This window comes from Fusarium oxysporum, chromosome I (genome assembly GCF_013085055.1).
Source record: "Fusarium oxysporum Fo47 chromosome I, complete sequence".
Classification (NCBI taxonomy): domain Eukaryota; kingdom Fungi; phylum Ascomycota; class Sordariomycetes; order Hypocreales; family Nectriaceae; genus Fusarium; species Fusarium oxysporum.
In genome coordinates this window covers 161,067-188,449 of record NC_072840.1, presented here as the reverse complement: position 1 = coordinate 188,449, position 27,383 = coordinate 161,067, and the positions used below count along the sequence as shown (strand labels likewise).

At 47.8% G+C, this 27,383-nt stretch overlaps 13 protein-coding genes across 13 annotated transcripts; 6 read left to right on the top strand and 7 right to left on the bottom strand.

The window, feature by feature from the left end:
- Nucleotides 1-2,854: 2,854 nt before the first annotated feature.
- On the top strand, nt 2,855-3,472 carry FOBCDRAFT_125486 (thiamine diphosphate-binding protein; the record flags this gene model as incomplete). Its single annotated transcript, XM_031180353.3, has 1 exon — nt 2,855-3,472. A coding segment is annotated over one exon (618 nt), but the record flags the coding sequence as incomplete, so codon positions are not given.
- Nucleotides 3,473-3,525: 53 nt separating this feature from the next.
- FOBCDRAFT_150904 (uncharacterized protein) lies at nt 3,526-4,603 on the bottom strand (the record flags this gene model as incomplete). The annotated part of the gene is made up of 2 exons (XM_059608355.1): nt 4,000-4,603; nt 3,526-3,951 (listed from the first exon to the last, which is right to left on the bottom strand). The coding sequence occupies exons 1-2, from the start codon at nt 4,520-4,522 to the stop codon at nt 3,527-3,529; spliced, it is 948 nt and encodes a 315-aa protein (XP_059463708.1). The 5' UTR covers nt 4,523-4,603.
- A 677-nt stretch (nt 4,604-5,280) lies between these two features.
- On the top strand, nt 5,281-6,349 carry FOBCDRAFT_150901 (uncharacterized protein). Its single transcript, XM_031180351.3, has 2 exons — nt 5,281-5,289; nt 5,345-6,349. Exon 2 carries the CDS (start codon nt 5,373-5,375, stop codon nt 6,300-6,302), a length of 930 nt encoding a protein of 309 aa, XP_031041119.3. The 5' UTR covers nt 5,281-5,289; nt 5,345-5,372; the 3' UTR covers nt 6,303-6,349.
- FOBCDRAFT_209883 (uncharacterized protein) lies at nt 6,350-8,126 on the bottom strand. Its single transcript, XM_054702559.2, has 5 exons — nt 7,961-8,126; nt 7,793-7,892; nt 7,335-7,742; nt 7,189-7,276; nt 6,350-7,132 (listed from the first exon to the last, which is right to left on the bottom strand). The coding sequence occupies exons 1-5, from the start codon at nt 8,120-8,122 to the stop codon at nt 6,421-6,423; spliced, it is 1,470 nt and encodes a 489-aa protein (XP_054558534.2). The 5' UTR covers nt 8,123-8,126; the 3' UTR covers nt 6,350-6,420.
- Nucleotides 8,127-8,696: 570 nt separating this feature from the next.
- On the bottom strand, nt 8,697-10,422 carry FOBCDRAFT_150896 (isoprenoid synthase domain-containing protein). Its single transcript, XM_031180350.3, has 9 exons — nt 10,229-10,422; nt 10,054-10,180; nt 9,983-10,001; nt 9,782-9,930; nt 9,713-9,725; nt 9,417-9,663; nt 9,330-9,363; nt 9,053-9,270; nt 8,697-9,000 (listed from the first exon to the last, which is right to left on the bottom strand). Exons 1-9 carry the CDS (start codon nt 10,366-10,368, stop codon nt 8,790-8,792), a joined length of 1,158 nt encoding a protein of 385 aa, XP_031041118.3. The 5' UTR covers nt 10,369-10,422; the 3' UTR covers nt 8,697-8,789.
- Nucleotides 10,423-11,025: 603 nt separating this feature from the next.
- Nucleotides 11,026-12,538, top strand: FOBCDRAFT_209881 (uncharacterized protein). The gene has a single exon (XM_031180349.3). It carries the CDS (start codon nt 11,054-11,056, stop codon nt 12,437-12,439), a length of 1,386 nt encoding a protein of 461 aa, XP_031041117.2. The 5' UTR covers nt 11,026-11,053; the 3' UTR covers nt 12,440-12,538.
- A 2,211-nt stretch (nt 12,539-14,749) lies between these two features.
- Nucleotides 14,750-15,661, bottom strand: FOBCDRAFT_123428 (uncharacterized protein; the record flags this gene model as incomplete). The annotated part of the gene is made up of 2 exons (XM_059607769.1): nt 14,750-14,886; nt 14,968-15,661. 2 exons carry the CDS (start codon nt 15,659-15,661, stop codon nt 14,750-14,752), a joined length of 831 nt encoding a protein of 276 aa, XP_059463707.1.
- Nucleotides 15,662-16,858: 1,197 nt separating this feature from the next.
- On the bottom strand, nt 16,859-17,668 carry FOBCDRAFT_123414 (Pyruvate/Phosphoenolpyruvate kinase-like domain-containing protein; the record flags this gene model as incomplete). Its single annotated transcript, XM_031180347.2, has 1 exon — nt 16,859-17,668. The coding sequence occupies one exon, from the start codon at nt 17,666-17,668 to the stop codon at nt 16,859-16,861; it is 810 nt and encodes a 269-aa protein (XP_031041115.2).
- A 679-nt stretch (nt 17,669-18,347) lies between these two features.
- FOBCDRAFT_123899 (major facilitator superfamily domain-containing protein) lies at nt 18,348-19,903 on the top strand (the record flags this gene model as incomplete). The annotated part of the gene is made up of 3 exons (XM_054702558.1): nt 18,348-18,708; nt 18,754-18,838; nt 18,895-19,903. The coding sequence occupies 3 exons, from the start codon at nt 18,348-18,350 to the stop codon at nt 19,901-19,903; spliced, it is 1,455 nt and encodes a 484-aa protein (XP_054558533.1).
- Nucleotides 19,904-20,474: 571 nt separating this feature from the next.
- On the top strand, nt 20,475-22,454 carry FOBCDRAFT_254832 (fungal-specific transcription factor domain-containing protein; the record flags this gene model as incomplete). Its single annotated transcript, XM_031180345.3, has 1 exon — nt 20,475-22,454. One exon carries the CDS (start codon nt 20,475-20,477, stop codon nt 22,443-22,445), a length of 1,971 nt encoding a protein of 656 aa, XP_031041113.2. The 3' UTR covers nt 22,446-22,454.
- A 377-nt stretch (nt 22,455-22,831) lies between these two features.
- On the bottom strand, nt 22,832-23,304 carry FOBCDRAFT_313271 (Endoribonuclease L-PSP/chorismate mutase-like protein; the record flags this gene model as incomplete). Its single annotated transcript, XM_031180344.2, has 3 exons — nt 22,832-23,056; nt 23,109-23,182; nt 23,253-23,304. The coding sequence occupies 3 exons, from the start codon at nt 23,302-23,304 to the stop codon at nt 22,832-22,834; spliced, it is 351 nt and encodes a 116-aa protein (XP_031041112.1).
- Nucleotides 23,305-23,928: 624 nt separating this feature from the next.
- Nucleotides 23,929-25,316, top strand: FOBCDRAFT_234891 (uncharacterized protein; the record flags this gene model as incomplete). Its single annotated transcript, XM_031180343.2, has 4 exons — nt 23,929-24,174; nt 24,230-24,355; nt 24,431-25,019; nt 25,072-25,316. 4 exons carry the CDS (start codon nt 23,929-23,931, stop codon nt 25,314-25,316), a joined length of 1,206 nt encoding a protein of 401 aa, XP_031041111.2.
- A 568-nt stretch (nt 25,317-25,884) lies between these two features.
- FOBCDRAFT_123067 (uncharacterized protein) lies at nt 25,885-27,236 on the bottom strand (the record flags this gene model as incomplete). The annotated part of the gene is made up of 5 exons (XM_031180342.2): nt 25,885-26,281; nt 26,370-26,755; nt 26,817-26,902; nt 26,985-27,021; nt 27,072-27,236. 5 exons carry the CDS (start codon nt 27,234-27,236, stop codon nt 25,885-25,887), a joined length of 1,071 nt encoding a protein of 356 aa, XP_031041110.2.
- Between the last annotated feature and the right edge of the window lie 147 nt (nt 27,237-27,383).

Genomic DNA, 27,383 nt, shown 5'->3' with positions numbered 1-27,383 from the left:
TGTCGTTGGGGTCACCGTTGACAAGCCTTCTGCGTTTGTGGACTCTTGTAAGTCTGTTGGGGAATGGCTGCCGAGGCCGACTTGGGGAGCCGATACGTGATCTGCTTCAGCGTGAGCCTGAGGCTTGGTCGTTCCAGACCTTGAATCGTCACATGGCGGGGTATCCAACCTTGGATCAACTGAATACTCCCACGGACTAAGTCGTGGAAGCCAATCTTCAGTGTCGTCCAAGACTGAGAAGGGGTAGAACCACGAATTTGCCGGGTCGTCCGTTACCGCCGATAACTCAGCCTCAGTAGCCGCCCGACGCTGCGCCGTATGATCAGTATGAGATACGCGGCAGCCCCCCGGCATAACTTGGGACTCCGACTCAGTTGTTCCATCATTTGAATCAGCATGGAGGCCCAAGTAGTGAGTACGAGGTGCTTCAGGACTATCCATGACGATATCTGAAGTTTGCAGCCCAGATGATGGTGTAGGATTTTGTGAAGGCCTGGCTTCAAAATGATGTCGGTTCATATCTTGCGTTTCCCCCAAACCCAGAGTCTCCATAGTGGAATGTACCCCGCTTTCGTATCCAGAGATTAGCTCTGAAGGTACACGAAGCCGCTCAACAGCCACATTCTCAGGCTCGGATCGCCCCCAGTGGCTGTCCGGCGGTGTCTCACACTGAAGTTTTCTCTGTCGACAACGGCCGCATGGTGAAGCTCGATCACATTTCTGCTTTGACTTGGCGCAATTGGCACATGCGTGCGGAATATGGCCAAGACTTGAAATGGAGAAAGCTTGGACTTGGTCAGTCGACAGCCCATGAGTGTTGAGGTGTCGCTTTAGTATATCTCTGTCAATCACATCAGCTATGGCGCCCTTGCCAAGTGATATCTAGTGCAGCTTTACCTTCTTGCAAATTGCCTAGAGCAGACGGCGCATGAGTAAGGGCGCAGGCCTAAATGCTTTCGAACGTGTCGCTGAACGTGTTCTTCACGACTAAACGATCGTCGACAGTAGCGGCAAGTTAGATTATCCGGGTCCGTCATAGCGTCAGTCCAGGACTGGCACTGCAAAGGAGTACAAGGTGTGCGCTGTTGTTTAATGTAGCGAAAGGCAAGGGTGTATTTCTTGTCATTGTAGTCTAGTGTGATATGTGTTAATGATGGAGAAAGGGGGAGAGGGGAGAGTCTGAAAGTGGTAATATATTTTCGGATTTAAGAAACAAAATTCGGACTTAGTAAGTATTGATGACTCTACTGTGTTTTAGTAGACTAGGCTTGTTATAGCCTAGGTGCTACGGATAGATACAGTCTCCATTCAAATAACTTAAATTACCTACATAAGTAATAATAGATTATTATTAAAGTTAGCTGGCTTATATTAAGTATATAATATATACTTTTTACTATCTTGCGAATATGTCAGGTTCTTCTTCTGGCTAATTATGGCACAAAAGCTTAATATGGCTGATCAGAATGGCCTGCTTCTGATAATATAGCAGATGAGGGAGATGTAAAATGTATGAATGGCGTGTTTCTGCTCGAAATCACTGTCACCGTTGTCGTTGTCTTTGTCGACGTTTAGCTCTTACTCCGCGCCATTCAATAATATATCCTTTCCTATCTCATCCTGCTTCCGTGATGCAATAATGATCTCCTCCATGGCACGGTGCTGTGAATCAATCGCTTCGATAGCATCTCGTGGCAAGCCAGGTGGTCATGCTCTCTCATGAAATAGCCGTCGCTACGGAACACTTCCTGGTAACAGTATGCAAGGCGCTGTTCACTCAACTTACTGTAGTCTATAATGGAATTTCCTCAATAGATTATTATATACTCCTGGCCATCTCTTTTCTTTTCCTTGATGCTAGGCGATGAGCTCTCGCATATTAGATTCGATGGCCCGGACTGTTTTTACATATTCTTGCCACTTCATTCCGAAGCTTCCCTCATCTAACGTGACTTGATAAGCATCACTACCTTCTTGATTCAAATCCGAGTCGGTTTCTAGTCTTCTAGAAGTATCATTTCGGCTCTTTTGATGTGAATTGCGCTAGTGATATTAGAGAAGTTCATATTATTCAAGGGCTTTTCAGAGGAAAGAGGCGCATTCGCCCGGTAAGTCGCTTTCCTTAAACGTCTTTAGCATACATTCACCATTTCGCACACCACCTCTTAGCATTAAAAAGTAGATCTGGTGCAGAAATATTAAATTCACAGACTGCGGCTGCCGGTGTTATTATATTCCCAGATGATGAAGCCAAATTTTGATCTCACAGGCTAATCAGCTTAACGAACAACTCATTCTCTGAAATACAAAGCAACTCCTATTCTAGATATATAATATATGGCATATAACTATTAGTAAAGTAGCCTGGTGATAATTCCTAACCATTACTCAGATAATGCTTGATATTAGAAATTAGTAGTGGCCATGCAAGGGAGCCAAGTTGCTGCAATCGTTTATAGTATGAATTCAGTCTAAGGTAAAGGCTAGGCCACTAAACAAACTCCTTAGTCTCTTTATCCTTATGCATAAATCCTTACCTTTGTAGGTATGGTAACATCTAATAGCTTCTATAAAACGACCTTTTAAGCTCTTTCCGCCACTTTTAAGCGCTGCCTATGCCTCAGGTGGTTTTAACAGCCTGAAAGCTTTGCTGAATTAGCATACGGTATAGCTTATCCTTCCATCCTTTTTACTCAAAGTGACTATCTTTCCACCCCCAGAGCCATGCGAATAGAATATCGATATTCTTCACTGCTAGCCGATTCCTGTATACAAGCTGTGGCGGTCGGTGGTGCTTAGCCTCCCGGCGCTTCTCGTGAGCTTACCACGAGATCAGAAGGCTGATCTTCTTCTTCAGGACACATTCTGGAACCGAATCTCTGAGTTCTTCGAGCCGGAAGTTATCATCATGACCGAGACCGGCACCCCAAGTACAGGCGGCCGCGGCTTTGTCCTACCGAGGCAAACGACTCTGATCAACTCGGGCGTATGGCCTTCGATCGGTTACATGCTCGGATCCTCTCAAGGAGTTGACTTCGCGCAGAGGGACCTGATAGCTGAGGACAGTTCTCGTCGAGGACGGACGATTCTGTTTGAGGGCGACGGGAGTTTCCAAATGACGGCCCGGGAGCTCAGCACCATTATTTATACGCGGCTTGATATGATTATCTCCCTTATCAACAATGATGGCGATACTATTGAAAGGTTAGTGCATGGCGAGGATGCGGTCTACAACGATATCGCGCCGCGGAGGTACTTCGAAGCCCCAAGTTGCTTTGGTGCACCAAACGATGGCTCGTACGTGACAATGACGGCAAGGGCATCAACCTTGGGGGAACTTATGGAAATCATCTCCAAGGACGACTTTAAGTACGGGTCGGGACTCCGTATGGTTGAGATTATGATGGAACGGATGGATGCACCGGTTATCTTAAAGCGTCTGTTAGAGAGCTACTCTGCTTCGGCCAGCTAGAAGTTTCTAATAAGTGACTAAAGCAGATCTTGATCTATCATTTTCGTCTTTCTGTCATGCCTTCGTAAGTCTTTTCGACTGCTTGTCCATCGCTTCTAAGTCGTCTTTGGTGACAGGATTTCGAATATCAATAAAGACCCTTTCCACTTCACTCAGTAAGAACGGCCCTGGATTGCAGTGTGTATGATCAAGCCCATCAACCTTTCCAATATCATGGACCACTAACCCTGTCATCTTACGACGCAGGCCAACGATACTGTCCATCACATCTTCTGCCTGGGGTAAGGGCCATAAACCCCCTCGCGCAAGACAAAACGTTATTGAACCCAGAATCATGGATTCACAGCGATGCGGCCCCATCCACTCTGCATGTCGACACCAGCGGGGCTTCTCATCAACGACGAGTAAATCATTGACGAGTCTTCCTATAACGTCTAGAAGTGCTTGGATGGTCATGAGACGATTTGCGGATATTCGCTCTGAAACTGAATTAGTTATTGTCTTATTGATGTGCATCAGAAGCTTACCTATAATATCTGGCTGCATTCTGAGATGGGGATCTTCGGAGCCATCCGATTCCATGAGCATTCTTCTTGCTATTCTACAAAAGGAGTCTTTTCGGCCAAATTCCCATGCTATCCATAGGCTCTTAGCCATGGACACTTTTGACGCCTTTGCGTCATCCTCCACCAAAGACATCCATCTTCCTACCCAAGGTTCCAGCATATGTGTGCCATCGTAGTAGTTTGATAACACCGTAAGGTCGTACAGGTCATCTATCGATAACGTCCTGGGCATCTGATCGAATTGGCCGTGTGATATTCGTAGAAAGATGGATAATGCTGTTGGCTTGTCCTCTGGGAGTTCCACAACCCAGTCTTCACCATTTGTTGGTTTCGACTCCATGAACAACCCAAAGAGCATACGCTCAAAGACTGGCGATGCTCTAGCCAAAGCTCTCGAACAGGCTGTAAAGGTGACAGGATCTGTTTGTCCAACGCAAAGCTTGACATCGCCACGTGGGTCGAACACGATGTTTTCTGAGGACATTGGAAGATGATATGCGGTGCTGTGAATCTAAAATGAGCGAGTTTAACACGAGGTTGTAAGTTTATATAATAATCATTATAGGCCTCTCAGAAATTAGTTCAAGTAAAGAATGAATTTTTTAGTCTTGACTAAGAATAGAATTTTGCCAAGACAATTATCAGGGGCTATTACGTTCGAGCCAATGGCCTCAGCCACACAATGGCGGATGGGCGAGCGGTTTAAACGAAATGGCTATAAATAGACAATACGAGAGTGGCTGAGGTGATTTTGGCAGTTCGGCCCCTGAATAAGTCCGACGTTTCCGACATCTAAAAAGTAAGCTTAATGTTATTATTATTTGTTTAAATGACGGCATAAATTCATGATTAATGGGCGCGATTGCGGCTAAAAACCGCTGTCTCGTTATCAACTTTATCTTATCTTATCTTATTATTTCCGACAAGTCCGTTTACTCACATTGTATATTCACCAGTGCTGGCAGAAAGGAATAAAAAGAACAAGAGGTTAAGAGTGTTAGATAAGGTAAGTATTCCTTTCCTTTATCTTGCATTTAACTAATCCCTTATTATTGAATTTTATATGCTCTTATTAATGCAGGCCCTTAAGAGCCAGCTTAATACTAGTCTAGGTCGACAAATCACTATAGACCTACCCTACATATGCAGAAGCTCTTGACGCTAACTGTGTTTATCTGGCATGTCGCAACTTCAGGTCTATGACGTAGGCCTCCAACATCCACCTTCCACTGTATTTGACGTCTCTCACGCGTAGATATCACCATAAACGCGTCTGAAATATCACGATGGCTGACTTTGCAACGAGGCGACAAGAGAATATCAAGCAAAATGAGATGCTTCTCAGTGAACTCAGGAATCCCATACCCAAAGCCGATTCTCAATCCAAGCCCGCCAACAAAAGTGTAAAACGAAAGGCCAGTTCACCACGCGAGCCTACAAGACAGTCCAGGCGCATAGCGGAAGCCAGCACGAAACCGAGTTACAATGAAGATCAAGATCATGTATCTGTATCACAAACATCCACGAGAACCACCAAAAAGAAACGGACAGTTTACAACAACGTTGTGCAATCAACAAGTTTAGATGCTGAATCAAACCCTCAAAACCCCAAAGACGTCAAATCCGTTATCGACGGGTGGACAAGATGGAAGCCAGAAGCTGATGAGCCGAAGCGCGATGCTTCTGGAGCATTTCATTTTGATTCCAATCCTGACTTCCGGCCCAACAAATCCCCAGAAGAGATCATCCGCGAGGGAAGCTTTGGCGGCTCTTACTGGCGGCCTTTGTTCTCAAAACATCTGGGAATCACTATACAAGATGACTGGAGAGAGCTACCATCCTCATGGACTGCGGGATTGAACGTGGATGAATATCTCATCAGCGACACATACAACCCCGAGATAAACAAATACGGCGTCGCATGCGGGCAAAGCATTGAAGAATGGGAAGCAGCTGGCTGGATCGCCCACGAGTACGATGTTCGGGGCTGGTTTCAATGGTATTGTCGCTTTTGGATGGGCCGGCGATGTTCTGATGACGAGCGTCAGATCAGTCGTTGGAAGAAGTGCGTTGGCGAGACGGGTCGTTGGCGACGGATATTGCTCAAGAAATACGTGACTTTGGGGATACGGACGGTATTCGCGGACGATGGCAGAGAAGAAGATGATGTTGATGTGAGCCCTGTAGTGCACCAGACGTGCCACCACTGGGCATATGAAGTTCGACAAGACGCTTTGGAGAGATTCTGGGCTGACGGGAAATGACATGCTTGATCACGGAGAGGCTTGAGAGTTCATAAGTATTGATTGCTTGTGGTATAAAAACACCTGGGTGCAGAATTCAATTAAAATACGTGACATAAATCGTGAGTCATTAAGTTTCTCATCTATTCGTGGCATTCCAATCCATTTTCCGTAGAATCTTGCATAAAAGGCCGTACGACGATTGAGCTCCCCGTGATATTGCCTGCAGTTCCTTCAGTGTCGTAACAGCCTCATTAACCGCAACGACTACTTTGATCCGTTGAGGGAAGTTCTTCACTTGATCCCTTTGTAGAGACATGGATAAAAAAGCGGCTGTATCAAAGAGACACAAGACAACAAGATGAAACTGCCCATCACCTTGTGAGACTCGAGATGCCCATTGAGTTGCGATTTGCAACGTCTTCAGAGAACACTCTACCGCTTCCGCTCGTAGCTGCTGTATCTCGGGTACAGACAAATCTGTCGATGGATGCAGTAAGTAGGATTTGTATGGCTGGAGAATCATAAAGTACGCCATTGTCTGGACATAGTAGCGATGCGTCACGACCCATGGCCATTCAGCATCTTTCGAAGTGTCTGGGTCGCTTAGAGCAAACACAGCTGGAAAGGAGGATACGTGATGTTCCACCATCTTCTTGTAGTCCCGGACCTTGGATGGCGAGTTGATGTTCTGTGGTGTCTGCCAGCGCTTGGCGAGAGAAGATATGAGTTGGTATTGAAGCTTGATATGGAGTGTTGGTGTTGGCGCTGAACCTTTCAGGTCGGGTAGTTCAGGTTCTGAATCGATGTCGTTCATGATGAATGGCCGACCTAGTATTGACGATAATTGCCTGTGTGATATTAGCCATTGAACACGACTTGCCATCTTTCTCCAGTATCCACGTACCAGTTCCAGCAGTACAATACACGCCAGGCTCGCCGACCAATCTGTACCTCAATATCATGTGTCGCCTTGTGTCGCGACTTGTGTAGTCCTGCATAGATAATATGTTCAGTAAGAGCCTGGTTGTTTTATTCCTGCTATTGACTTACCCAGCTCATATGCCTCTTGCACAGCGAGACCAATTGTATGCCAGGCTTCAGTGAATTTTGCTTCGCCTTTGAACCAGCAGATAGAAAGGACTTTCCACTGAAGATTAATCAGATGGTAGGACCCAGCTGGTATTGCCTCAGCAAGCCTTGCTCCAGCATCGTGGTAAGCCTTAGAAACATCCTTTGGAGGTTGGGCCAGATGGATGCCCAGTGTTGTTTGCGAATCAAGGTCAAGATGCTGAGTGACGCAAGCGCACATCATGAAGATGAGGGTAGTAAGTTGAAGATCCTGGAGACATCGTTGTTGCTTTCTGCACGACCAATTGACGTATTGCCGTATGAAGGCTGGTGGGTGAATGAAATTGTAATGGTGATTGACGTTGCTGAAGAACGCTTCAATTAGAGCGTCTTGGAGAAATTATTAGACGTGAAACAAGGTCAGATTATGAGATGCTCACCCAATTGAGGCTTGGCAGGGAGCAAGCGGAGTGCATTTCGTAATTGCGAGTCAGCGCTAGCATCTAGAATTGCTAGGTCATGATGGTCCTTGTTATTATGCTGCAAACGAGGTTAGATACAGCCAGAACTATCGCTACGACTTTATTTATCAGGCGCGGTGAACTGACTAGTGAGTAGGAAAATCCATCGTCGAGACAACCCTCATCTGTATGTAATAAATGGCTGAGACCTGTGTTTTCCGAAGAGGGATCGTAATTGCTATCTTGGTCCTCTGCTTGGACCCGTGACCGTTTGAGGGTAGGTGTTTTAGTCAGCGGTTTGGTAGACATTTTTAAATAAATACCCCAAAGTAAAAAGTCAGCGAAAGTGTAAACTTGGACATCAGTATCGGTTTATGATATAGACAACAGATTCATTTTCGGAGTACTGTACTGTAAAAAGTCGGTGGTGGCCGAAATACATCGGCCGAAAGCTTTCGGCATGACGCCCGAAGACAGAGTGCATACATAAGTTGAAGTAATACGGGCCTCACCAACAGCATGACACAAAAAACGGAATCCCGCTCTTTTTTCCCATGTCCCCTCCTCGCAGAATGGTTCTCACTGGCTAGTTGCTGACAGGGACGGAGTAGCTGGCGGAAATAAGAAATGTATTGGCCCGAAGGAAGCCCTCAATCCCCACTGACATGCATCCCATGTCGCAGGCTAGAGGACAATTGGGAAGTGATCAGCTTGTCAGCTCTCCCTGGACAGCGGGATTTTCAGCGACACACAAGCATTTTACAGTTGGACAGACAGACTCTTCGCTTCTGAAAGCCTGCCCTGGGTTCCCGCTGTCCGCTTTTTTTTTTTCAAGTAGGTCGGGCGCACTGATAAATTTTGATCACGAAGCTCATCATTTGTCTCAGCTTTGATGTTTTATTCAGTCTAAACTCAATATTTACAGCCGGTTTAACGCCGAAGGAGCTGTTCCAAGTAGTCGGGTCCGTGACTCCCCTCAGCCCTTCAAAATAGTAAAATAAAAAATAAACATAAAACAAATAATGAATGATCCAAAGAATCGTCTGAATAATGACCCAATGACCATTCTTGACCAACCAGATCGAAGCTGTCGCGCCTGTAAGAACGGCGGATTAACCATCACATCAATCATTCGTGTCCGTCGGATCTCGGGAGCTTGTTTCCCAAAATATCTCCCCGATCGGAAGCTGTCGCATGTGAGCATTTAATTTGGTTTCACTTTCGGCAGCAATCTCGTACCTCCACGTGATGTTGGCTTGCACGACATTTTGAATGCCTTGGATATAGCGAGCGACATTCGCGTCAATCTCAGGTCCCCAGCTTGGCAGTTGCTCAATTGCCTTCTGCCAATATTGGTATCTTTCCTCAAGAAGGTTCCCAACAGTATCGAATGCCTCTTGTGGAGATTGGCCAGTCATTCGACAAGCTGCAACCATGCTGAAAGGGCAGTCGTCATTCTGCGTCATATTAACTTCTATGATTTGAAATATTATATGCAATGAATGGGCCGATTTACCTCTTCCTTCCGGTAGGATAAGATGTCATTGGACCTTACGTGCCGGTTAGTTATTTAAAACGAAAACAAAAAATGGGTAGCTCTTACAGTAAGACAAAGTCCGCACCCAGAAGCTCTAACCTCTGGATAATGGGGTTTTCGAATACTTCATCTGGCAACTTGATATCATGGGCATACTCGATCAGATGATACAAAGGCGTCACTCCCGATGAAAGCCGCCTTGTATCAAGCATCTCCTGGATACTAGGAATGCTATTTGTAGAAAATTGTTTCACATGATGGACTACTCCGTCTGTGTACTGCTTCATTGCAAGAGCAAATCTTCTCCGGGCACCTGAAGCTATTAGTGAGGTCCACGTCAAGATCAGCTTAAGGAAACTTGCCAGCAGTCGAGCCCTATCATGATCACGTGTCAGACTACCGTCATCGCCATGCCATTGAGCTGGACTTACCTGTGACACCCTTCGAAAAATGTCGTCATGAGCCTGGACTACAGCGCTCTTTGTCCTAGTATAAGTCTTGTCCAGCATATCTGCCATGAGACTATCAATAACGACTTGCGACCGTTTCGGATCGGATTTCAATGATCCTTCATCAAACACTGCCATTGTTAGCTCCCGCAATTAACAACAAAAGTGAATGGTAGCACATACTATCATCGAAAGGAAAGACCTGGAACAAATGTCAGAGAGCAGCAATACAAACGGAGACATGGTTCGCTTACCCAGTTCCCCCAATCGCACATCGTCTTGAGCTTGTCGAATGGAGCATCAGGAGCCGCGATAGAAATGAATACGGCAAAGTCGCAGAACTCAACCCTCTTTTTCATTCGAGGTGAAAAGGAACACTTCCTAATAGTGCATCAGCATGGCATGTACCAAGGTGGAGGGCGGGCATACTCTGCAAGCCACCTCTCGGAGATGGGCTTGACTGTTTCATAGTTGGGATTCATAGGCGGAGTCTCGACCACGAAGCCTTTGAACATGTCGGGAAGAATGACAGTTCTTCTCGACTCCATCTTGGTAGTGAACACCTGCATGGCGGGTGCTGCAGGTACAGATTGTGGGGAGGGAATGATGGGGGAGGGAACAACAACTTTCTTTGACATGCAGAAATCAGCTCGAGGCTTGCTGGGCGTCACGAGCACTCAAATATCCCAAAGAAAACAAAGAACGCCAGGGTTCTGACACCCAGCCTCGTAGGTGTTCCAATCAGCCAGCTTCCCTTCATCCCGCGCCATTTTCTTTCAGCTTGAGACTAAACACATACTAAGCCATGATGGAATCACAATTCCCAGACATTGGAGCCAGCCAGGGTGAGCATATCATACCAGGTGATGGGCGGACAGGGGTCCTATTTACGAATTATTGGCAGACGAGCCACACACTCCGTGGGTATGGTTCAGATCTAAATCATGGAGTGAGAGACTAAGAGTAAGCATCCACCAGCAAACCACCCCCTTGTCATGTTGATCGTGTGGTTCAACGAATGGTCCATGGAGAAAGCCGGCGGATCCCAAACAACCTCCGAGCAGCAATATTACGAGATGTACCTTTTGAGTCAAGGGATAGGAACGGGAGGAGGCGTTCCAAATCTTGCTGTCAGGTACACTTGGACATCCCCAGCTTAAATTGAAGGATGTCTGTCCTGCTGCTCTCTTGGAACGTCAACTTAGTTCCAAGTCTCCTTTTTCCAACTTTTATCAATTTTTCATCCACCTCACTATGAAGTTCTTTGGGCAACCCGCAACTCGGGAAGAGCTTCGAACCATTGGAAACCACTCTTTCACATGGACGAATGATCACATTCCCAAATCCCACACAGACCCTCTACGTTACAAATGTGACGAACTTGGAGCTGCTGCTGTCAAAGAGATCCAAGAAATCCACGCTCAGCAAAAGAAAGAAGGCCACCAAGTCGACAGAACAGACTTGTTCGAAACACTTTCTCATCACCAGGACCAGAGCCAAGTGCTTTCTCAGCTCTGGACCGAGGTCCATACTGTCCCCTATTGGGTAGATTGGGATCAGATTGCTCGAGGACAGCGTTTCTTCTACCGCTATGCCCTCGCAAACCTCATCGGATTTGCTTTCCAAGGTTTTGTTGGTGAGAACTCTGCTTCTACCAGCGTCGTCGAAGTACTTGCTCGTACTGGTGGATTCAGCACTCGTGTCTTGAGACGTCGACTGCTTGAAACATTTCAACTTGTTCTTCAAGTCACCCACTCTCTTGATCATGTGAAGCCTGGTGGACCAGGGCATAGATCGATTGTGCGAGTCCGTCTACTGCACTCCATGGTCAGACAGCAGATCCTCAAAGTTGCCGCATCGAAATGCCGGTTCTTCGACCAAGAGACACATGGCATTCCTATCAACACCCTTGATTCGATACATGCCATTGCAACATTCAGCTGCAACCACGCTTGGCTTCAGCTCCCTCTTATGGGGATTACCCCCGAGAAACAGGAAGTCGAAGATTACATCGCCCTTTGGCGGTACGTGGCCCATGTTATTGGGGCGCCTCAAGAGTACTTCACAACAGCAACTCAAGCTAAGGCTGTGATGGAAAGCTTAGCGTATAACGAGCTCCTTGTGACACCCACTTCCGTTGTCATTGGGTACAACTTCGTTGAGGCCCTCAAGGATCTACCACCCATGAACATCTCGGATGGTTTCATTCAGGCTGCTAGTCGCGTCTTGAATGGCCACGAGATCTGCGACCAACTTGGTATGGGACGGCCCAGCTGGTACTCATATGCCTGCTTCAGAGGCCATTGCTGGTTGGTGTGGAGTCTGGCTAGCCTGCAGCGATGGATCCCTGCCTTGGACGATAAGGTGATTGATCTTTGTCGGGAAGGGCTGCATAACGCTATAATCCACAGTAACCAAGGTCTCGGAGGTGGCTCCATCCTTGATTTCAAATACGTTCCGGATGGGCGGATCCAAGGAAAGGAGAAGAATGACCGGGCCGAGGGGCGTTTGTGGTTCTTTGAGAGACCCCTTGAGTTCATGTACTTTGTAGTGTTTGTCATTGGATGCACGGTAGTGCTGGCATGGTTGCTTTGCATGGCGCAGCTCCTTGCGCTCGGGTCCTCGCGTCTTGGAAGATAACCTGGTTGGGCTGAGATGGCATTCTGTACTGTAGATCGCCCCGTAATTCTATTTGTCGTATGAACCAACAAGCAGATTGCCGTGTGTCTAATGTCATCCAGAGTCCTAGGTCCGTGTAATCCTTGTCACGTCTAGGGCCGCAGCAAGAACACCTCCATCGCCCGGCTGACGTTCAGGTGTCAGAAATCAACGGATCATCACGGATTAAGAAGCAATGAGGTATTTTCAGCTCCCAAAGAGGCAATACTTACCATGTTCGTCCCAAACTATTTCACTTTCTCCATAATCCAACTGAGACATCTTGTCGTGCCACTGTATATCTGATAGATCACTGGTCAGAGCGCAATCTACCAAGAAACTATTGTTTGCCTCGATCGATCCAGCACGTCCGCTATGCCCTGGAACAACGACCAATGAGAAGAGCCCAGTCGGTAGTGCAAGAGTAGGCAATCAGGGAAATATTGGGCCTTGCCATTGCGGTTGGGTCAAATAGTGCCGGGATCGACAAACTAGCTTCGCGTGGCTGTCGTCTGACATGATAGAACCCCTTGTCAAAAATTCAGCTACTCCACACCCACCATGGCAAATTACCAACTGCTCAGCTATCTGAGGAACAAACTGAGTTTGATATTGCATGACAGTAGTTCGGATTCTGTTGGCTAAAATGGCGTCGTCTGCCACGTCATTCTGCCGTCAGCCTTTAGTGGTTTACAAGTGCGCCAAGCCTCTGTGTCTCACTGTCAACTCAATTGGCCTAGGTTAAGTAAAAAGTGTCTTAGATCTAGCACGTAAACGATTTGGACCTTGACGATCCAAACAGTGAGTGATTTAATCCACTGGGTGCCGTTCACGCGGTATCGGTTCCCCGATATTTTACGGACTGCACCATCTTTAAGCCAGCTGCTGCAGGCACCCTTACCCTGGTCAACGCGAGGCCCGCGCCGTGAACCAACATGACATATTGCGCTATACTACGCTATACTGCGCTATTGCCTATCATACCACCGACGCCAAGAGCGTGACGTGTTAAGTCTGACCAATCGTCTAAGTGGAATGCTGCCACTGGTGCTTTCATCTTCAATAGTATGTGATTGGAGTTCTCAAACAGGGTCATCTCTCGCGAACCGAACTGAATCATTCTTGTCAAGGAGGTAGGGAGGAGGACCTTGGGTGCCCTTGAGGGTAAAGCAGTGCAAGGCCCAGAGGCAAGAGAGTGAATACAAGTAGCTGATAGGATCAAAACGCTCCCCAAGTCTATTGTAGGGTGGGATTTGTCACTTGAGGGCGAACTTTCTCGGACCCCTCCCCTGAGGGTGGCTTGAACTGCAGGTTGACCGTTGATTGCTGTACCGCGTCTTCCGCCAGATTGCTGGGCACGCTAAGCAGCCCTTCGGCTTTAATGATATCACTAGAGGCCGCTCGAGTTAGTTCTTCGAAAGTGCCCAGACATTTGAGTCTATTTGCTTATAGACGGAGAACTCCGCGGAATTCCGCGGCTGAGGATTTGGCCTTGGTAGTCGCTTAGTTGCCTGCATCGTCACGTCCTTTGTTCTGTGTAAGCAGCTTAAAACGTAATTCCTGCGGTCCAATGTTTAATAATAAAGGAAATTTAACTTAAAATGAAAAGCAGAAAAAGGAGTGCTAGCTCCCAATTCGAGTAGTGCTGCAAGAAAGCTGTGGACTGTACTGTTAGCTTCAGCTGCAACCTTTCCGTACTCCATGTCATCGAGGCTGAGACAAGGTTGAACTGCAGTCATCACGTCGAAGTATGACCAACAGCTATTCAGACACGCAAGTCTACAGAAACTTCGCGATCTGAAATAAATATCGACCTCCGTTTGAGAGGACTTGAGAAGAGCACCATGAAGACTAGTCCAGGTTAATACGGGATCTATTGGGTATGGGTGCAGCATATAATCAGAAGTCAACAGTCAACGAGTGATATTGGCATCTATTTTGCAACTTTTCGTAAACAGTTTCTCTCAATCAAGATGCCACCGCGAATCAAGCTACGGAGATGATGATTGTTGAAGAAAAGCCGTTAATCATGTATCCCACCTGAAGGTAACATATCAGCTGTCATCTTAAGTACAACACTAGAAACAGCAGTCAGACCATTAAGTGTTGATATTCATGGTAACACAATTAAACACTAAGTCGGTCGGCATATTTGTATATTGTACATTGTCTTCTTAATATACTCCACTACAGAGCCGCCTAGTCATCATCTGCCCTTCATTTCAGTCTCATGTCCACGTCTTCTCATGTTCCATCGATCTCAGACCTCTTTCATTGACAATCGCCAGATGATTATGCAGAGAAATGAGTAGCGCGGCGTTTGTTACGGTTGTTGGTGTTGGTGTCGTTCTGGTCCTGGGTATCTTCATCATCCTCATCAGCGTTGCCGTTGCCGTTGCCGTTATTGTTGCCCGCGCTGCCCGTGTTGTCTGCATCGCCAGTGTTACCAGTGTTACCAGTGTTACCAGTGTTACCAGTGTTACCAGTGTTACCAGTGTTACCAGTGTTACCAGTGTTACCAGTGTTACCAGTGTTACCAGTGTTACCAGCGTTACCGGTATCAGCGTTGTTGTTGTTGCCATTGTTACCGGTAGCTTGGGCCATTTGAACTGGAATAACACCACCGAAAGGACCAGCCCGCGCCGGGTTCTGGCAACGAACAAGGCAAACATTCTCCTCACCAGCAACCGAGCCCGTGCAGTTCTGTCCAGCAGGGATAGAGGCAACAAGAGGAAAATCCCCCATCTCACCATCGCGGTTACGGCCGCGATCGTTGCCCTCAACGTTGGTGGTTACTTGGATGTTATCCCACGAAGTACCGGTTCCATCAGCATTGATCATACATGTATAAGGTCCAGCGCCATCAGAATTGACTTGGTGGACAGTCATCTCAAGGCTGCCGCCAGGGTTGACTTGAGGAAGCTGACTGCCAGTCTCTTCCATAATGTCGAGCGTGCCCTGCTCGATCTGGTTGTCACCACCAGCGAGCGTCTCGCCAACTGTGTCAGCTGCATCACCGCGGAAGCGAGTAGCATCGGTTTGGAAGGGACGGCGTCTGGTACCATCGCGAGGAGTGGATGTGTCAACACCGAGAGCCATGCCAGAGCCGCCAGCGTCTCCAACTGCATTGGTGATTACGCTGTGGGCAGCTGCCATATCGGCAGCGACGAAAAGAGCAAAGATGATGTTCTTGATGGGGGCCATTATGAATGTTCTTGTGGTGGAGGGTCAAGTAGCAAAGTTGGCCGTGTGATTAAAGAACTCGGAAGGATAATTAAAAACCTGACCGGCAGGAAATAGAAGTGAATAAATTAAAAGAGGAGTGGACTGATGGTATGAAGATGCTGAGGCTGATGATGATGATTAGAATTATCGATGAAGGGAAATGGAGATCTCTTATAGAGAAATCTTACAATGTCTCTTGTCTTTTCCTTGCGGTTTTGTTATACACATATCACTACAAGAGACAAGCCAAGGAAACACAAGACACCCTATGAGACATTCAAGAGCTTCACAATGAATGGTAGTCTCTACAAACATATCACTAAACGGCTTCACTCTCGCTACGACCCTCTTAGCCAAGACCCGGAATCCTCGTCTCCCGAGAGAACCGAAGAGCACAGCCTCTTTATTAAACAAAACGCCAAAACGTGTTTTGACCATATCTACAGTGCGATTCGCTCCACAAACCATAAACCACTCATATATGGTTATTTTGAACATCAAACGTTATAATTGCTGCGCCCACTGACAAACTGGTCATAGCAGTTGTATCATGATTCGTTGCACACGGACACCTGAGCCCCCTGTAGTTGTCACAGTTGTTGCATCCCTGTTGGCTCTGGTCAAACAGACTACTGGATTGGCTACAAGCTGAAATATTGCGGATAGTCCACTTGGACTGTTTTATTCCTTGTCGGATCATTTGAACTCGAGCCTGTGATTGATCAGACTGGGCTTCCGCTACACCCATTTCAGTCAATCAACTGTGAGAAGCCAGGGGTTCAGGTGCAGCTGATACCAGCCCTTGTCACTCTTCTGAGGAGCCAATCGTATCTCTTCTTCGTCAAATTCCGAGATCTACAATGATGGATGTTGTTTGTTTCCTCCTCAAAGAGCTAATTATTTATTGCAAAACGCGTTTTAAGGTCTGCAAAGCCTGTTACAGGCATTCTCTCACGAGCTTCAAGGCTGAGAGCGCTAATAACCTGTTACTTTGAACGTCGACAGCTTCACTTGGCAAGATGTCATACGTGAATTGAGTATTATATCATGGAATTTTATTAGACCACAATTATGAATACATATCGTAACAGGTTTTCTGAAACCTTCTTAGTAGGATACCAGCTAGATAGGACTAAAAGGTTGAGAGTGTTGATTGAAATTCATAAGCGTTCCTCTTCAAGACCGAGCAATATCAAACTCAGCTATATACCAGTTCTGAATAGCTTTTGTGTCTCCTGTAATAGCTACAGTGTCATACCGCGACCTCTCCTCCTTTGCGGCCGAGCCGTTATTAACCATACGGCCAACCCACTTGCCATGTCGGCGACCAGCATTGATGATCTTATCAATAGCAGCAACAAATTCAGGCTCATCACCTCGCGCAGGTACGTATCCCAGTAGTGACTGAGCAAGATCATTGGGCCCAATGAACAGCATGTCCACGCCGGGAGTGGCAGCAATCTCATCGACGTTCTCGACACCAGCGCGAGTCTCTATTTGAATCATAGTGATGATGGTCTCGTTGGCAGACTTCATGTACTCAGGTGTTGTGAGACCGTGACCAATGGCAGGGAATGCAGAGCCCTGGCCTCGAACGCCCTGAGGCGGGAACTTGGAAGACGCGACAATTTGCCTTGCCTCGTCTGCGTTGTTGATTTGAGGAACCATTATACCATGCGCGCCAGTGTCAAGGGCTCGCTTGATGATATCGTGGGCAGGTCCGCGGATACGGATGATAGGCGACACCCCAAGGGCTGAAATAGCCGCCACTGAGTTGTGCATCGAGTCATCTCCAATGTGTCCGTGCTCACAGTCAAGGATGATGCCGTCCAGGCCGGTCAAAGCAACAATCTGAGCTTGGCGCACACTGGGGATTGCAACAAAGGTCATCAAGGGAAACTCCCCAGCCTTGATTTTATTGAGAAACCTTAATCGAGGGTTCTCAATAGTTGTTGTGAGGGCCGTAGGATAGGTTTTTTGCGTCATGGTTGCTTTGTGGTTTTGCAAAAAGACTTGATGGAATTCTTTTTGGCTATGCAAGCAAGTGTGAAGACAATTTGATGGGTTGTTGTTGATGCCGATAAGACAGTGAGTTGTTGTTATGATGCGTTTATATGTCCTGATTAAATTGCATGAATTCTTCCAATTATAACAAAGGTAATTATCTACAATTTCTCCTAAAAAATAGCAATTGAACGCCTCCGTTTACCATAGCGTAATGCTGGATCCACAGGGAGGAGCTCTCCCCGGCTGCAGGGGAATGGTTAATCTTCCTGCAGGCCCTGTCCAGTGAGCTCCTCCTCCGAGTAATCGGTAAACCCAACCGATAAGACTGCTAATCTGGTTGGAAAACCGGACTAACCATAACGGCAACTCCCGGCTGGACCCCGGATTCTGGTATCTACAGCGTTTGACTTCAGCTTAGAGCTTGAGTCGCGTCGCCGAGCTAACGCATTTCATCCCCGCATTCTAATCAACCCCCAGTCATTCGTCGTCCGCCACGAGACCTTGGAGGACCTCGTTATATGCGTCGAGATAACGCTATGTCCGGCCTGTCGGTGGATTTATAGACTCGTCTCCCGACGAGTGTTGGAACGAAAATTCCAGACAGCCATCCTCGTCCCTTTATCCCTCACCACTCCAAGTCACGAAAAACATTGCCATCATGGCTACCGTCGCTGTGGATGAATCCCTCAAGCGGTCACCCTCGTCTCACGCCGAGGGTACCAGCACTGCCTATCAGAGGATGCCCGAAACCCTCTTGCACCTCACCGAGGAAGAGATCGCTACAATGAACAAGAAACTGGTTCGCAAGATCGATTCCATCATCCTGCCCATCATCGGAATATTGTACATCCTCAACTATATCGATCGGCAGAACCTGGCCGCGGCCAAACTCCATGGCATCACCGAAGACCTCAATATGACCACGGAGGAATTTGCTACTGCTATATCAATCCTCTTTGTCGGTTACCTACCGTTCCAGATCCCAAGCAATCTCATTATTGCAAGGATTCCTCGGCCGGGTATGTACATTTGTGTTGCTGTGGTCATTTGGGGGACAATCTCAGCCTGCACGGCTCTGGTCAAAAACTATGGTCAACTTCTCGCTGTCAGAGCCATTCTCGGTGTCGCTGAGGCCGTCTTCTTTCCAGGGTAAGAATCATCCACTTCCTTCAACAGATAGAGAGACATTTCTGACTCATCTCCAGTGCCATATACTACCTCTCCGCATGGTATACCAAGACCGAGCTCGGAAAACGAATTGCCAGTCTCTACATCGCCCAACAAGTCGGCAACGCGTTCGGCGGCCTTTTTGCCGCAGCCATCTTTCAGCTCGACGGTCGACATGGAATCAAGGGTTGGCAGTGGCTCTTCATTATTGAGGGTTCTGCCACGGTTGGAATTGGTGTTGTTTGTGCCTTTTTCATGCCCGAGTTTCCCTACAACAGCCGAATCCTTTCCCAACCCGAGCGAGACCTTGCCGTGTGGCGTATCGAGTCAACAACTGGTGCAGCTGAGGGGTCAGAAAAGGAAAGCACTCTCAAGAGCTTTGGAAAGGCTCTGTCTGACCCCAAGCTTCTGCTTCTCATCCTGTGCAACCTGCTTTCTCAGGCACAGGGCTCGATTGCCAACTACTTTCCAACTTTGGTTGCCTCGCTCAACTTTGGCAGCACTGTCAGCCTACTCCTTACTGCACCACCCTACGTCCTCGCTGGGGCCGTCTACTGGGTGTTGATGTGGTATAGCGACCGGAAGAACACAGCATACCCCATCATCATCGGATGCATCGCCATTGCCATTGGCATGTACATCATCCCCATGTCTACACTTAATGTCCCTGCTCGCTACTTCTCCATGATGATTCTTCCCTTTGCGTCTGTTGGTCCTCAGCTTGTGCTTTACAAGACTATCAACCTTCATCTCGCACGTCCTGTCTCGAAGCGTGCTGCAGCATCTGCCCTTGTCAATGCTATTGGTGGCACCTCCAATATCTGGGCTTCATACTTGTACTATGCTCCTCCTCACTTTTATGCGGCATTCGGCACTCTTATGGGTTGCGCCTTTCTTTTCGCCGGCACTATCACTTTCTACCGCTGGCTCGTCTTACGCGAGAATAAGCGACTGGACTCTGGCGATCCTGAGGAGATAGACAAGGTTATCAAGGGCGGTGTTACTGAGGAGATGGTTCAGCTTGGATGGCGTTACGAAATGTACTGATTGCTATGGCGAGTGACGTGTCGCGTGTGTCAGAATGGGCTTTGTAAATAGATAAATAGTGCATTGTGAGGTTTCCATGCCTCGTCACATGTCCACCTACAAGTAATGCATTAGGGTACAATTTTATAAACAACAATTGCAACATAGTTTCTAATACGCACAGAACTGATACATGGAGCTGATTCTGGATAAGAGGGACTGCATTGCACAAGAAGATCCAGTGTGTTGAGTATATAGGGTATGTTTCAGAGTGGATGGGTACTCCGTATGATAAGTTGATAACCGATAAAGATAACGATTTATAAAACTGGAGCCCGTGATTGTCAGTTGGTGATAGGCGTTCTGACGGACCAATAGAAGCCATGGTCAGTCAACAAGCGTCATGAGAGAGATAAGTTAGTGGAGCCTATCATATCCCTGAAGATAATGATGACCCACAATGCATTGCAGATTGCGGGGAAGAGAGGGAGCAACTGGAAGGGGATTGTCTGGGGGAAATTGTCAGTCATTTCAACTCAACCCAGCCATTGATGCATACATACATATATAACCGCGGACAAACCAGCTCATAATGGCATCAACAAGCACCCGCAGCATAGCCACCTCTCCACCGTCCTCACAACCTTTCCAATGTCAAGTATGTTCAAGTCGCTTCACCCGCCATGAGAACCTGAAGCGTCACGCTGCGCTACATTCTCGCTCTTCCAGCAATGCCTCTATACCCTGCCACCTCTGCCCTGCCACCTTTTCGCGCCCGGATCTACGTCACCGGCACATGAAGCGAAAACACATGGACCGTATGGAAAAGACTTCACGAGGAGGAAACTCACCTCAGAGCGACCTGCAGCGCCATGCACCTACGCCGCCGTCGCAGACCAGTGAGGCGGAGGTTGACACAGATCAGCTTTTTCGACAAGCATCTACCGATGACGATGCTATCAACCTTTCCAGTAGCTTGCCCTCAGATCTGAACGATACCCAAATGCTCGCCACGTCATTCTCATCGCAAGCGTCCATGCTGTTGGGCCCGACTGCTTCTCAGTTGGCAGGCGTCAACTTTCTCGAGCCTTCGTGCAATCTCAACATGTCGAATTCGCCCTCTGGAATGAGTCTTCTCAACTTTAGCCTCGATCAAGGGAGCCCCGAAAGGTTATTGTACGGATCAATTGACCTCAACCAGGGCCAGAATGACTGGTATCCGTCGACCAGCCAAATTACACAAGGCTGTCAATTGTATTTCAAGCATGTATCCCACTTTCTGCCTTTTCTGCATCAGCCGACATTTGATTCCGCCTCCATCCCAAGCCACTTACTCCTCAGCATGCTTTGCATAGCATATCAATATGGCGTAGATCCAGATCGTAGTGATCAGCAAGGGTCAGGCGTGAGCTTATCCGAGAGGTGCTACCATCGCGCTCGTGATCTCGTGTCTGGCGACGATAATGGGCCAGATGACTCAACACGTACCCTATCGCTTGTGCAATCTCTCCTCTTACTCGAGATATACGCCATGATGTATCTTTGCGGTAACCACTCAGCCTATGGACTCAAGACTCACACCAGAATGATCTCGCTCGCTCGATCAAGTGGACTGTCTATACCCTTACCGACCGAGCTCACGTCCAAAACCCCGTGCCTTAATTCCTTGTGGCGCACATTCATCGAGGCCGAGTCGCATAAGAGGACGCTCTTCGCTGCCCATCAAATCGACACGTTATGGTATCAGTTTCTCTCGATACCCCGACAATTCTCACATCTCGAGATCAAGCACGAGCTGCCATGCCCTCAGGATCAGTGGGCGGCATCTTCAGCAGCCGAGTGGGCGCATAAAAAATTAGTTGCCGTCGTCCCTGGCCCACCGGTTCAGTATCCCGATGCTGTTCGACTCTTTTTGTCATTGGCATCAGATCCCAGCTCTTTTCCCTCGTTTGACCCATATGGAGCCATAAATATCACCCAGTTCCTTGCATCCAGCGCTCAAGAAACGTCGGGCTGGAGTGCCATGACAGGAATGATTAGCACAGAAAGGCTTGAACCATTGCGCAAGTCCCTCGAAGCGTTGGGTCCTGTTGTCCAGTCCGGGTTGGAGCACGCAAATTGGCCCCGTGGAGCGTTGTGTGAAGCTACCTGGCAGTCTGCCATGATCGATGTGCGGATATGGTCGCCGTCACATACCTGTGGCATCGTAGGTGGGACAATGGATGCAGTCTTGCAGCAGACGACATATCTGGCACCATCGTGCGAGTTTCTGTGCGAGTCCAATACTGCGCAAGTCATCAAACCTCATATCGACTGGTTTCTCACATATCTCGACTCGCCCCTTGTACCAGACTCGGAGGCGCCTTGGATCATGTTATACGCCTTCAAGGCTTTCGTAATTGCCTGGCAGTTGATGCGAGGTAGTACGCTCGGAACGATGCAGGTTGTTGGCGTTGAAGACGGAGATACAAATGGGGCTCTAGAGTGGGCCAGAAGGGTTTTCGGACGAAGGCAGCAGTGGCAGCTTGGCAAGATTATCATGACGTGCCTAGACACATTATGAACAAGTATTTCTAAGCCTCAACTAGCCTTATTCCATATATCTGGAAATTAGATGGAACAATCAAGGTGGCCACGCTTGATATGATCAAGACTTCATCGCTTCGATTCACCGAGTCGTGCAAGGTGGGATCGGCTCACACATAGTTCCCATCGTAAGTTAGCTATGAGAAATGGTCCGATATCTTACAAATGGGCTTAGACTGTCACATTTACTAATGTGAATTTGCATTATTCAGCATATTACGGGTTCTGCTGATGACAAACCTTCCCCGGAGGTATAACTGTCGATCATGTTCCACTAGTGCACCATGCTATAAAGCTAGGAGTGACATTCTCTATCTATAAAGCCCTTAAAACCTGGTCTAATCTTTTACTTTTCAAGTCCAACTAAGCCTGCGCAATACACTCAATCTCAATGACAGTACCGTCACCAGGAGGAAGAGCCTGGAGGCACGAGCGCGAAGGCATGGGCTGGGGCAGGAAATCTATGTACACCTCGTTCATAGCAGCAAAGTCCTTCATGTCAGCCAGGTAGACATTGTACTTGACAACCTGCTCAAGAGAGGAGCCGGAGAGCTCAAGCACCTCCTTGAGATTCTGGAGAACAGTTCTCTGTACAATAGGTTAGAGGGTGCAGCAGTAGGTTGGGACTTGAGAAACGCACTGTTGCCTGCTTAATCTCGCCAGTAGCAGTCTGTCCGGCACAGAAGACTAGACCAGGTACTTTGGTGGCTGGGCCTGCGCAAGGTCGATAGGTGTCAGTGATGTTTTCTCTCTCAATGGAGGACCTGGGGTTTAGCCGACTTACAGTTGTGGGGCTTAGGAGGGAACTTTTCGCTGGAAATAAGTTGGCGAGACATGGTTGCTTGTGAGGTAGAATGAGGCTGAAGGTGAGGCAGATGTTGCGAGCAATTGTCTGATGACTTGTGAATGGTTTGAATGATGATTGATACCCAGGTACTGAGCAAAGAACCGTACCCTTATCATATTCATCTCTTGTTCATGGTGGATTTCGGGATTAGCTGATTGGCCACTTATCTGGGAGGAGCTCCTCCCAAGTACCTTACCCGGCCCCTACAGCCAGCGCTAGCTCCTCCCAATTGGTTCTTTTGTCCTCCGGCCTTAATCCCAATGAGGTGCAGGCCCAGGGCGATCACTGGCTTCAGCCATCTCGGGGAGGAGCTTGATTGATTGTGATGAGGCACTATCAATCAGCAAGCGATGTAGTATCGATACTGGGCAGGATAGACATTGGTGTTGGAGCTAGATAGCTGAGGCACGTGAGTTGATCGTACGTTGTTGAACTCTGGAAGCCGGACTCTGTCCTACACCATCTCCGAGAGGCGGAGCTCGACCAAACAACAACCGCAGTTAGCTGTATAAGAGCAGAACAATCAACCATCAAACCACGATCTGAAGCAGACCAAGAAATCACAATCCATAACAACTATCTCTCTATCTAAACATCATTAAAATTTCTCAACATGTCGCCAGCAGCTCCATTTAGTCCCCCTTCAGCCGAATTGCCTGGCAAGCCTTTCGTCCCTGAGTGGATTCCCCCACCAGTGACACAGCAAAAGGAGCAATTTGCCGAACTCACTTCTATTGATCTTTCTTTGCTTGACTCGGATGATCCTGCGGTTGTGCAAGACTTGGTCAACCAAGTCAAGAGAGCTATTCGCGAGGATGGGTTCCTATTCCTTGAGAATTATGGTATCTCGCTAGAACAGGTACGATGCAATGCATTCGACATGAAACCACTGTCGCTGACGACTTATACCACAGCTCCATCGCCAATTCGCCATCGCCCAGTATATGTACAACAACATCTCGGAGGAGGACAAGGAACGTCTACTCTTCAACCCTGACTCTGGTGTCTGGTCTGGCTATAAACATCCATTTGGCTTCAAGGTAAACCTTTTTCCCCGCCGTTGATCCATTACTTTCTTCAATTGAACTAGCTGGCTGACTGTTTCTATCGAATAGCGTCACCGTGGACCTCCTGATGGCATTGAACAGTTCAACTGGTACCGACCCGACTGGGAGGACATTAACCGCGTCCCTACCTGTCTCCATCCCTTCATGGATGAGATCGAGTCTTTTGCCAATTATCTGACTGGCTCGGTCAACCGTCGTCTCCTGACTCTCTTCTCCCGCGTTCTCGAGCTCCCAGACGATTACCTTTGGGAAAACGTCCAGTCGCACGGCAGCCCAACTGGCGAGGGCTACTTCAGACATGCACTATTCAGACCTGTGCAGAAGACCACAGAAGAGGCTTCCAAGGGCCTTCGCATGCATGGTCATACAGACTTTGGTCTCACCACCCTGCTCTTTTCCGTTCCTGTCTCTTGCCTTCAGATCTGGGGCCAGGATGAGAAGTGGTACTATGCCCCCTATAAGCCGGGTGCTCTCGTGGTCAATATCGGTGATACTCTCGAGATCGTGTCAGGGGGACACTTTAAAGCCACTCGTCACCGTGTCTACAAGCCCCCGGTTGACCAACGCAACTACGAGCGTCTCTCATTGGTGCTTTTCAACAGCTCCGTTGGTAACTTGCGTATGACACCAGCTGCTGGTAAGTTGGGATTTACTGTCCATCCGACTTCATGTTACTGACTATGTGACAGAATCTCCCCTTATTCAACGCGAGGGTTGTGTCGAAGATCAAGGGGTGTACGCCGAGTTCAAGAAGCGAACGCAGCAAGGCAAGCTCGTTCCTACCAACAGAGAATGGCGTGAGATTCAGATCGCGACATGTACGGATCCTACCGATACAGTGAACAATAGAGTTGGTGCTCATCAAGTTCTGATTGATGGAAAGCTCATGCACCAACGAGAGTACATGGGAGTCAAGGTTGTTTTGCCAGTTTAGTTATAATTTACTTATAGCTTCATATTATATCAAGTTTCTCATCTTTACCAATTACTAATTGCTGGAGCTGCGTGCAATTCTCCTATCTAAAGGAATGGTCACGTCCTGGGCTTGCTCCCCACAACACCATCGCCCAACCGCCACAAACCTTGTGTCATAGCCATTCTGGTGCATAAGGGGGTTGCCCTAGCCCTGACACTCGCGCAAAGACCCGAGACTAGACTTGTATCTGGAGCAATAATAGCTTCATAGACTCATGTTGACTGTATGCCTCTCTACTAGAGGACAGTGAGACAGAACAGGCTGGTGTGCCTGCCGTGATACTTACAGCTCAAGACCTAAGAAACTTCATAGTCAGGCCTACAATTAAGGGACTTGGTATTACAGTCATTCCCAGCTTCGGCCACCTACTGTCATCTTGTTGAGTTAGGCACCGGTTTGTGATAAAAGGAGACACTGAAATGTTGAAATGGAGTGCCAGATATGGCAAAAAGGTTCAATAGATAGCAAAAAAAAAAAAAAAAAAAAAAAGAAATAGATGCATGTCTTGAGTTGGAATAATTCCTCACTAGGTATCAAAAGCCTTAGGCCGTTGCTCTTCAAGCTCAATGTACTCATCGCTTATCTCCGATCTCGAAGGGACCTCTCTGACAGTTCGGAATTGTGTCACCGAGCTATCATCATTCAGGACCCTGAATGGGTTGGGCTCCCTATTAGTACTCCTCTTAGCATTATCCGTCGCCGTAGTGCCAGTAGTCCTGAATCTGCTGGGATTTGCCGGAGTACCGTAAGACGTCATCTTAAAGGTCTTGGGCATCAGTGGACGCAGGCCAGGGAGACATGCGCAGATAATCCCTGCCACTGGCTCGACGCCTGCAAGAGACCATAAGGTTCCTTCATCGTAGAGATTCTTCCATTGGTACCCATGTGTGAAGACGACACGAGCAAGAGCAATGAAACAGGTGCTAGTTATATGTTGTTAGTAACAGTCTGTTGCTTAGGAGTCGAGTGGCAGAGGGCGTGTTTGATGTGTCAGGGGTAAAGGCCACTTACATAAACCCAAAGCAAAAGGATACAATAATACCAATCTTTTTTCCGCGGTTCATATTCAGCCCCCAGATTGACTTGAGTGGGAGTACAAAGATCAAGAAGTCGGTGAAAACCGTCAGGCTGTCATAGGCGATGTTGATGTTCTGCATGGCGAGGAACTGCTCAGCCGTCGCATCGCCCCAGGCCCACCACTTCTCGATCGGCCGTACGGCGGCGAGATAACCGATAAAACTTCCAAAGAAGCACGTAAAGGTTATGCCCGATGCCACGTATATTATAATGTTCATTGGGCCATTGTGGCCTGTGAAGAGGCGATGATAGAGGAATAGGATCGAGGCTTTGCAGGAGTAGACTGCGAACACGAGGACGATGTTGTTGCCCCAGCCAATCTAATGAGCCAAAACTTTGTTAGCTAATACAGCACTAGAAGTGTTACTGAACGGGGCGTACCTGATCATGGATCAACGAAACGTCGGTTGGCTCTGTAGTACTAGTGTATGGGTATCCAGGGATGCCAATGCCTCCGTATATAAGCACTGGTGGGGAGACACATGTTAGCTATTGAGCTTTGGCAAATTCTCATGCTCTCGATTGTATGGAGGAGAAGAGACGACTTACTCAGAAGAAGAAAGACAAAAAAAAGGTCAGTGAAGAACTATCAAGCGTTAGAAGACAAATGTCATTTCATAGGACCAGATGACATACGGCGGATGCTATGATCATCCAGTCAGTCCAGCCATAGACGCCTCTCGTCTTGGACTTTGCGTAAAACCGAAGCCCGACTGTAATGTTTGACAGCATGGGCAGGATTACCCATGTCGCGATCAGCTCCCGCTGCCGAGGCAGGTAGATAGGGAAAGCTTGGACCATGATGGGTAACTGTCTCAGATCAAAAGTTCATGAATGAAGGGAGAGAAATGACGAAGGATGCAGATCTTTGAACAAAAGTTCCATGGACATATATGTAGAGACGTTGGTTAATTCCCAGTTGAGAGTAAACAGGCTGAGCCATTTCAA

Coding starts and splice junctions, on each gene's coding strand:
- FOBCDRAFT_209881 (XM_031180349.3), top strand. CDS start 11,054: ATGAAGTTCTTTGGGCAACCCGCAACTCGGGAAGAGCTTCGAACCATT.
- FOBCDRAFT_209883 (XM_054702559.2), bottom strand. CDS start 8,122: ATGTCTACCAAACCGCTGACTAAAACACCTACCCTCAAACGGTCACGG. Junction 7,893..7,960: donor ATGGATTTTCCTACTCACTA/GTCAGTTCACCG, acceptor CCTCGTTTGCAG/CATAATAACAAGGACCATCA. Junction 7,133..7,188: donor GTATTGTACTGCTGGAACTG/GTACGTGGATAC, acceptor AATATCACACAG/GCAATTATCGTCAATACTAG.
- FOBCDRAFT_150901 (XM_031180351.3), top strand. CDS start 5,373: ATGCTTCTCAGTGAACTCAGGAATCCCATACCCAAAGCCGATTCTCAA.
- FOBCDRAFT_150896 (XM_031180350.3), bottom strand. CDS start 10,368: ATGCAGGTGTTCACTACCAAGATGGAGTCGAGAAGAACTGTCATTCTT. Junction 9,364..9,416: donor GGTGCGGACTTTGTCTTACT/GTAAGAGCTACC, acceptor CCGGCACGTAAG/GTCCAATGACATCTTATCCT. Junction 9,001..9,052: donor CAAGCCAACATCACGTGGAG/GTACGAGATTGC, acceptor CACATGCGACAG/CTTCCGATCGGGGAGATATT.